The sequence below is a fragment of the Lethenteron reissneri genome, chromosome 56 (assembly GCF_015708825.2).
Source record: "Lethenteron reissneri isolate LAM-NWPU_2019-01 chromosome 56, ASM1570882v1, whole genome shotgun sequence".
NCBI classification, from domain to species: domain Eukaryota; kingdom Metazoa; phylum Chordata; class Hyperoartia; order Petromyzontiformes; family Petromyzontidae; genus Lethenteron; species Lethenteron reissneri.
The window spans coordinates 2,328,182-2,337,783 of record NC_083834.1 but is presented as its reverse complement, the minus strand read 5'-3'; the positions used below and the strand labels follow the sequence as shown (position 1 = coordinate 2,337,783).

The 9,602-nt window shown below is 47.1% G+C and overlaps 2 protein-coding genes across 2 annotated transcripts in view; one reads left to right on the top strand and one right to left on the bottom strand.

Moving 5' to 3' along the window:
• Positions 1-665: 665 nt before the first annotated feature.
• Positions 666-2,579, bottom strand: LOC133357014 (U6 snRNA-associated Sm-like protein LSm6). Its single transcript, XM_061574755.1, has 3 exons — positions 2,482-2,579; positions 1,529-1,609; positions 666-923 (listed from the first exon to the last, which is right to left on the bottom strand). Exons 1-3 carry the CDS (start codon positions 2,577-2,579, stop codon positions 740-742), a joined length of 363 nt encoding a protein of 120 aa, XP_061430739.1. The 3' UTR covers positions 666-739.
• Positions 2,580-3,128: 549 nt separating this feature from the next.
• The window catches only part of LOC133356970 (alpha-2,8-sialyltransferase 8E-like), a 55,874-nt gene continuing 49,400 nt past the window's right edge, over positions 3,129-9,602 (top strand). The window contains exon 1 of the mRNA XM_061574700.1: positions 3,129-3,747. Coding sequence (XP_061430684.1) covers positions 3,629-3,747 — 119 coding nt within the window. The 5' untranslated portion in view covers positions 3,129-3,628. The remainder of the gene's footprint in view (positions 3,748-9,602) is intronic.

The window sequence follows — 9,602 nt, the reverse complement described above, 5'->3', positions numbered from 1 at the left end:
GGACGGCTGCTTGCGTTGTGGCCGACACGTCGTGAGAATTGTATGATTTAATGTTTTATTTTCATTATTTTATTATTTCCCTTCTACGTGACTTTACCGAAAAAACCAAGAAGATTATATTGTTTTTATTTTACCAGGTAAGAGCCCACTGAGCTGCTATGTAGCCCTTTTTCAGAAGCGACCCTGGCCATCACAAATGATAGCTCTAACGAAGTGGACTCATCATCGCCATCATCGCGTAGAAATTTAAAGCAGCAAGCCGAATACTCTAAACGCGTGGCGTTGATTCTAAATTTTGGAGGGTAAAACCGGACGGCCCGTTTGGTTGGATGTCCACGTGTCGATGCTGGGAGCCACCCAATGCCTCTCTCGCTTTTGTTTTTAACTCTCAATTCTTGTATTTACTGGATCAATCAACAAAGTCATAGTTATCCAACAGTTGAACGTGTATGAGACACTCTCCGATTGCAAGAGTCATATGCCCGAGGTATAAAATCCCCCAAAAGTTACACATCAAAAAAAACAGACAAAAACAAGAAATGCAATGGTAGATAGATTTAAATTAGTATTCTTTTTTCCATTTAGATTGACAAAAAATGGTTTGACTTTAGATGCAGTAAATAACTGCCCTGCACTTTTACAAAGAATCTAAAAATACAAAATTCTTTATATTTTTCAAAAAGTGAAATACAGGTGATGCACATCAGAGCACAGATATGATCCTTTTCTTTTTTCACTGCTAGATCTTGTTGTAACTTGCACCGCATATTATCCTCTTCTGGGTGCTAATGTAAAGGACATTGTTTCCTCTGATGAAGGCATCACCATATTTGTTTTTTAGTTGTCCATTGACATACTCTTCCGTTTGCTCCAGGGCGATGTTCATGTAGCCATCGAGACAGGTCAGAACCCCTCTGTAATCATATTCTTAGGTTTTTTCGGTAAAGTCACGTAGGTAAAAATTTTAAATTAATAAAAGTAAAATAAAAATAAAATAAAAATCACGACGTTTCGGAGGCAACACAAGCTTCCGTCTTCAGGTGGAACCGTCACAGCACGATAGCTGTATCAAGTGAGAGCAATTCCAAGAAAACAGTCCTTGTATATATACTGGTTGAGGGTGGGAGGAGCCAAGGTAGGTCCTGGATATTATTTTTAAATCCTTTATATTAAGTTCGCTTGCGTGCTTGCTTGCTTGCTTACGACCGTGCAAACATTTCGGTCGTTTTTTAACCCACTTCCCGTGATCCAATCGAGCTGACATTTTGCACACAGACTCGTTGTGCGAGACAATTAATGTTCGTGAAATTTTTTTTCCAAAATTTTACACTGTTTAGGGAAAACAAATTAAATATTTAATTACCAATTGTTTAATACTGCAGACAATCATCTGACCCATAGGTGGCAGCCATCTCAAGCCAGAGGACGAGATGACTCTAGCCGCCACGCATATAAAAGATTTAGAGTGAAAAACTTTGTTTTTACGGGTTATACTTATTGTGAGATTCGGTGCGGCTGAAGCTAATCCACCCCTGAGTTGAGTTTCACCACCACCACAGGGCGACCGATGATCTGCTTCAGAAAATCACTTGGGGTTTGTTTCCGCAAACTCAGTGGTCAGAAGTCTTGGTAGGTTTGCGTTGTGACGAGCACAAGGCGATGTCGGGATGCCTCTCTCTACCCCCCTCTCCACTCTCTCTCTTTTTTTACTATCAGAGGAAACAAGGAGACGCTCGCTCTCTCCCTCCCGTCTCGAGCGTGCGGACAAATTCCATTGCCACTAAACCAGTCACAAAAACCGGATTTTCTCCCTCCACCACCACCACCGCTTAAAGGAGAAAAAAACCAGAGGAACGCGTTGCTTCTGAAACAATGGTGGTGGATTGTGAGGCACACCTGTGTCGGTGATGGTGGTGACGAGAGGAGAGAGAGAGGGGGTAGAGAGAGAGAGAGAAGGGGTAAGGAGAGCAGAACGTTACATATTTCGTGAAATCTTTCATTTAAAAAAGGGGGGGGGGGGGGTTACATAAAGCAAAGCATTAAAAAAGATAACGAAATGATGAACGAAGCAAAGTGCCGACTACACCGAGCATCTTCTTGTTTCCTCTGATCGTAAAAAAAGCAAAGGGGAGAGAAGGAGATGGGAGGGGAGATTGCGTAAACTTCAGCACACGACGGACTGCCGAGCCTGAAGAATGTTCAAATTGAGGTGTGTGTGTGTGTGCTTATCCGTGTCCTTTGTGTGAACATCGTCATTGGGGAGACAAAGGCGGCCGGGCGTGATGGCTGGCCACCCACCCAACTCGCGTGACCGTGTCGGCCCTCACAGAGGGCTGCTACTCGCTAACACAGCTTGCCCCGATAGTCTCTTAAAGGCTACACGGGGGATCTTTGTCTTTGTGCCGTAAAGTGGCGGGCCAGTGGCGCAGTGGTTAGCGCCGCACGGCGAACCACGCCGACCCGAGTTCGACAGTCACTGACAATGTGGCAGCCAATATTCGAACCCCGTCCTGGGCCACCGCACCCGTCTGGGTCGACTCGGCCTCAAATGAGTGCCCGGTTTTGGTGAGATAAAACATCGCCGTTTAGGGAGACAAAGGCGGTCGGGCGTGGTTGCTGCCCCCCCCCCTCCTTCCATCGTGTGCCACAGTGCCGGCAGCCTTCATCGGTGCTGCTGCCTGCTAATAGCAAGCGCTTGGCTTAACACGTAAAAGGCTTTCGCGAACATTATTATCCATAAGAGGTTTTTGGGTGAGATCGCGTAAATTTAATTGTTTTATTTATATTTTTTTATATTCTAATTAAGCGATATAACTCAAACCTCGAATATATGTGTTATATTTATTATATATACATTATAATTACGCGATCTAAACCCAACAACCTCAAATATATATTTGTTATATTATAAATCATATTTACGCGATCTAACCTAAACAAAAAATCCTCTTATGAGCGAGCACTTGCCCCGATGTATGTTGCAAGCTATGTGGGTGGAGGAGGGAGGGAACCTTTTGTGTGGCGTCTTCTCGACCCGCCTCCTCTCCTCCACCTTGCACCGTGTGCCAGCCCCTCTCTCTCCCTCCATCGTAGCAGCCGCTCGCTATCAGCACTTGCCCCGACATTCTGCTGTGTGGGTGGGGACGGGGAGGTTGGGGCTCGTTGGGTGTTGTACCTTTGTCTCTATCTTTGTGGGCGCGCGTGCGAAATACTTCCAAGTTCGCAGACCACAGCCGAGCGCTGCTGTAGCCCTTGTTGGTCGATCGCTTGGTTGATCGATTGATTGGTCGATTGATTGGTCGATCGCTTGGTTGATTGATTGGTTGATTGATTGGTCGATTGATTGGGCGATCGCTTGGTTGATCGTTTGGTTGATTGGTTGATTGATTGGCCGATCGATTGGTCGATCGGTTGGTTGATTGGTCGATTGATTGGTCGATTGATTGGTCGATCGATTGGTTGATTAGTTAATTGATTGGCCGATTGATTGGTCGATCGCTTGGTTGATTTATTGGTTGATTGGTTGGTCGATTGATTGATCGATCGCTTGGTTGATCGTTTGGTTGATTGGTTGATTGATTGGTCGATTGATTGGTGGACCAACTGGAGTTTGCTTTCATCGAAAACGATGGCCAGGGTCGCGGGACACCTGACGAGACTAATCACCGTGCCCTTCCTGCTGGCCGTCATCTGCATCAGCGTCTTCATGTTCAACTACTACAGTCAACTCACGCAAGTACACTGCACGTAAGATGAATGCATTATACAGACGCACACACACACACACATATAAAGGTACGATTTTTTTTGAAGAGCAAGTAACGTTTAGTAACGATTATCTGAGCTCGTCCTGGGTCTCCCCTAGGTCGACTCAGCCTAAAATGAGTACCTGGTGCGACGTGTAAACATCGCCAATAGTAGGGAGACAAAGACGGCCTGGCGTGATGCTGGTCACCCACCCCCTCGTGTGCCGTGCCGGCCTTCATCGGTACTACTCGCTTACAGGATCTTTGTCTTTTTGGTGGTGGTGGTGAGTGGGGAGCGGTGGCGCAGCGGTTAGCGCTACGCTGCTCTACGAACCCGGCGACCCGAGTTCGATTCCCGCTCACGACCACCAACACCAGCGGCGACTATCTGAACCGGTCCTGGGCCTCCCCTAGGTCGACTGAGCCTTAATGGAGTACCTGGTGTAGTGTGCAAACGTTAGCACTAGGGAGACAAAGGCGGTCGGGCGTGATTCTGGCACACCCAGGTTAGGCTCGCTGACAGCACTTGGCCCCAACAGTCTCTTAAAGGCTATACGGGGAATCTTTGTCTTTGTTGGTGGTAGTTGTTGTGGTTGACAGTGGTTCTTGAGTGGTGATTGTAGCTGTGCACATCATTGCCAATGCAGTAGCAGCAGCATCATCACCAGCTCATTGACTCGGACCCATCATCACATCCATCCGTCTGGGGTGGATACAATGAGCAACATACTGAGCCAAACTGCGCTCTTGATTTCACCAGGTGGACATTTATAGGAGCCAAATACTCTAAAACGAGATTGAAAACTAATTTCTTTAAAACTGCTTTTTGTGTTGAGTTTGTTGTCCGATAAGCACGGGTTGCTACGTACGCCGCGAAAGAACTGCATCACACGTACATACAAAGGCACGTTGATTCTAAATGTTGACGGGAAAAACGGAGGACCCGGAGAAAAATCGACGCGGCCACGGGGAAAGAGCGAGAGACACAAACTCCAAATATACAGCAGCAGGTGTCAGGGTCGGGATCGAACCCACGACCTCCTGTAGACCAGGCGACATAGCTCACATCTAGCCACCGTGATGATGACGAGAGAGAGACACAGGCAAATTCCAAATATACAGCAGGACTCAGGGGTCGGGATTGAACCAACGACCTCCTGTATACCAGGCGACGGAGTTAACATTTCCTAGCTACCGTGATAACACTGTGTAACCATTTTTGGGTACTAAGTGTTATTTCCTAATTGCTTAAGCCTCAAAAGTACAAAAAAATGGCTATTATTCAGGACAGTGATATTTTGAAATTTACCTATTTTCAATGAGAAAACGGGCGAAATGGTGTATTTTCGCTCACATCAAGTCGGAAAAACAACATATGAATCAATATGAACATGCATTTATACTAAAGTAATACAAAATTTACTACAAAAAATTTAAAAGTGAGTAATTTTTCGAGATTTACGATTATACTGTAAATCACTTTCACGAATCAGCATGAGCAATTACGAAATGACACTCACTACGCAGGAACAAAACTTGTGTTACATAGTGTAATTAGAGAGACAGACGCAAACTCCAATATACAGCAGGTGGCAGGGTTGGGATCGAACCCACAAACATCCTGTATACCTGGCGAGGTAATTCACATCTTCTAGCCAACGTGATGATGATGAGAGAGACACACACACACTCCAAATATACAGCAGCAGGCGTCAGGGTCGGGATCGAACCCATGGCCTCCTGTATACCAGGCGAGGTAGTTAACATCTCCTAGCCACCGTGATGATGATGAGAGAGACACGCAAACTCCAAATATACAGCAGCAGGCGTCAGGGTCGGGATCGAACCCATGACCTCCTGTATACCAGGCGAGGTAGTTAACATCTCCTCGCCAAGACACAATGTGGGACACCACGGCGTCCCACATTGGCTGTGTCTTGTCCTCTATCGCATTGTTCATGGGGGTTACGAGGGTGGTGTGGGGGGGTCTACGGATGACATGCCCCTACTTTACAAATGTAAATCATCATCATCATAATCATGTTGTGTTTCTTCAATCTTCGTTGAATTTCATCGAAATCGTCCAACAGTTTCCGTCGTGACTCGGCAAAGGTGACCTGGGGAGTCTTTGTCCCCCGCGGGCGATGATAAAAATTCCCGGGGCTAATGATCATCATCGCACCAGCCAATGAATCATCGTCTCGTTTAATCATTAGCACCCGTCTCCTGTAATATTCGTTACGCAATCAGTTGCACAATGCTCAAGTTGTGTTCATAAGTGCGGCGGAGGTAGTGGTTAATGTGTGCTGTCTCTAGTGCTGCTGATGCTGATGATGAGACACTGAATATCGAAACCGGCTCTTGCCGAAAACATTTGGGCAGTTCACCAGCGTCGGTTCAAGCAATAAGCCCCTGACTCTTCACCAGCGTCGGTTCAAGCAATAAGCCCCTGACTCTCTATGAAGTTGTGTTCATAAGTGCGGCGGAGGTAGTGGTTAATGTGTGCTTACTCTAGTGCTGCTGCTGCTGCTGATGATGGTGAGACACTGAATATCGAAACCGGCTCTTGCCGAAAACATTTGGGCAGTTCACCAGCGTCGGTTCAAGCAATAAGCCCCTGACTCTCTATGAAGTTGTGTTCATAAGTGCGGCGGAGCTAGTGGTTAATGTGTGCTGACTCTAGTGCTGCTGCTGCTGCTGATGATGGTGAGACACTGAATATCGAAACCGGCTCTTGCCGAAAACATTTGGGCAGTTCACCAGCGTCGGTTCAAGCAATAAGCCCCTGACTCTCTATGAAGTTGTGTTCATAAGTGCGGCGGAGCTAGTAGTTAATGTGTGCTGACTCTAGTGCTGCTGCTGCTGATGGTGAGACACTGAATATCGAAACCGGCTCTTGCCGAAAACATTTGGGCAGTTCACCAGCGTCGGTTCAAGCAATAAGCCCCTGACTCTCTATGAAGTTGTGTTCATAAGTGCAGCGGAGCTAGTGGTTAATGTGTGCTGACTTTAGTGCTGCTGCTGCTGATGATGGTGAGACACTGAATATCGAAACCGGCTCTTGCCGAAAACATTTGGGCAGTTCACCAGCGTCGGTTCAAGCAATAAGCCCCTGACTCTTCACCAGCGTCGGTTCAAGCAATAAGCCCCTGACTCTTCACCAGCGTCGGTTCAAGCAATAAGCCCCTGACTCTTCACCAGCGTCGGTTCAAGCAATAAGCCCCTGACTCTTCACCAGCGTCGGTTCAAGCAATAAGCCCCTGACTCTTCACCAGCGTCGGTTCAAGCAATAAGCCCCTGACTCTTCACCAGCGTCGGTTCAAGCAATAAGCCCCTGACTCTTCACCAGCGTCGGTTCAAGCAATAAGCCCCTGACTCTCTTCTTGGTTCTTTCGGTAAAGTCACGTAGAATGGAAACAATAAAAATAATAAAATAAAACATAATTAAATAATTCTCACGACGTTTCGGCCACAACGCAAGCAGCCGTCATCAGGTGAAGACCAGGTCTGTCGGAGAGACAGCGTCTGAATGAAACAGCACCATGTTTGGAGCGGATATTTAAGCTGGGTTGGAAGGGGGGGGAAAGGGCGCCTTGACAAAGTAATTTGCATATCAAGAGGAATTTAGCATATTTATGGGCATATTTATGGGAAATGCAGGTATGTGATTAGTACTACTTATGCCCGTGCATTATGCACGACTAACAGCTGATGAGACACTGAACGTGGAAAGAGAGTTTTTGCACACATTGAACACATTTTTCAAGGAAGCCTGACTGCTGCTGCTGATGTGCCACTGAATGTCGAATGCCGGTCCGGAGTTTTTCGAATGCCGGTCCAGAGTTTTTCGAATGCCGGTCCAGAGTTTTTCGAATGCCGGTCCAGAGTTTTTCTTATGCCGGTCCAGAGTTTTTCGAATGCCGGTCCAGAGTTTTACGAATGCCGGTCCAGAGTTTTTCGCTCGCATTGAACCAACGTTTCGAGGAAGCCCGACTCTGCTGATGAACGACAATTCGATGTCAACAAACCGGGGTCCAGGGTGTTCGCTCACGCTGCCGGAAATCCTGTACGCGCCAATGAGGCCGCGGCAGCTGATGGAATGTGTTAAACAATGCCACTGGTTCCTCCCGTTCCGCAGATATAGATGTCACTGGTTCTTCAGGTTCCGCAGATGTAAATGCCACTGGTTCTTCACGTTCTGCAGATGAAGATGCCACTGGTTAATTTAACACGTAGGCTTTCGCGACCAATATTATTCATAATATAGGTTTTTGGGTCAGATCGCGTTATTTATAAATGTGTCGTAACCCTCCACCACCCGACACGGCCAAACAGTAAAAAATGTGTCACGTTTGGCCGTGTCGGGTGGTGGAGGGTTACGAAACATTTATAAATAACGCGATTTGACCCAAAAACCTATATTATGAATGCCACTGGTTCTTCACGTTCTGCAGATGTAGATGCCACTGGTTCTTCATGTTCTGTAGATGCGACTGGTTCTTCACGTTCTGCAGATGTAGATGCCACTGGTTCTTCATGTTCTGTAGATGCCACTGGTTCTTCATGTTCTGCAGATATAGATGCCACTGGTTCTTCATGTTCTGTAGATGCGACTGGTTCTTCATGTTCTGCAGATGTAGATGCCACTGGTTCTTCATGTTCTGCAGATGTAGATGCCACTGGTTCTTCATGTTCTACAGATGTAGATGCCACTGGTTCTTCATGTTCTGCAGATGTAGATGCCACTGGTTCTTCGTGTTCTGTAGATGTAGATGCCACTGGTTCTTCACGTTCTGTAGATGTAGATGCCACTGGTTCTTCATGTTCTGCAGATGTAGATGCCACTGGTTCTTCATGTTCTGCAGATGTAGATGCCACTGGTTCTTCGTGTTCTGTAGATGTAGATGCCACCACCGCCATCTATTGCGCGGGGCGGTCGAACTTACGACTCTCGGTCCGAACGGCCGCACTGGACATACGGAGGCAGGTTTGTTCGTATCTCTGAAAGTTCGTAAGTCGAGTGTTCGTAAGTAGAGGACTAGTCCCTGTATAGACACAGAGGCGTGGAGAATCGCCGTGCTTCGGTTAACTTGACATCGGCCCCGTGGCCTGTCGCGTTTGGAGACGGCGCGCCTCTGATAGCTTATCTCGCGCGAGGTCAACAGCTGTCCCAGAGGAGCTGCGAGGCCGCTCACTTTTACGATCGGAGTGGACTCCTCTGACCAGTCGCTCTCGGGTCACCGACCCCTCGGTCGTAAACAAACGGATCAAAGGTGAAAAGCCACCGAGAGGCGCCTCCGATTTAGCTCAGGTTTTGGCAACGCACCCTGCGAAATAAGTCCAATGCGCATGCTACGTGCACGCTACGTGCACGCTACGTGCACGCTACGTACACGCTACGTACATGGTGGAAGCGACTCCGTGGCCTGCACCAGCAACACCACACGAACTTTCTCTCTGCTGAAGATCTCTCGTCGTGGCAGCAGCAACACCTCGACATTCTGTTAGTCTATGGGCAATGTTAGTCTATGGGCAATGTTAGTCTATGGGCAATGTTAGTCTATGGGCAATGTTAGTCTATGGGCAATGTTAGGCTATGGGCAATGTTAGTCTATGGGCAATGTTAGTCTATGGGCAATGTTAGTCTATGGGCAATGTTAGGCTATAGGCAATGTTAGTCTATGGGCAATGTTAGTCTATGGGCAATGTTAGTCTATGGGCAATGTTAGTCTATGGGCAATGTTAGTCTATGGGCAATGTTAGGATATAGGCAATGTTAGTCTATGGGCAATGTTAGTCTATGGGCAATGTTAGTCTATGGGCAATGTTAGGCTATAGGCAATGTTAGTCTATGGG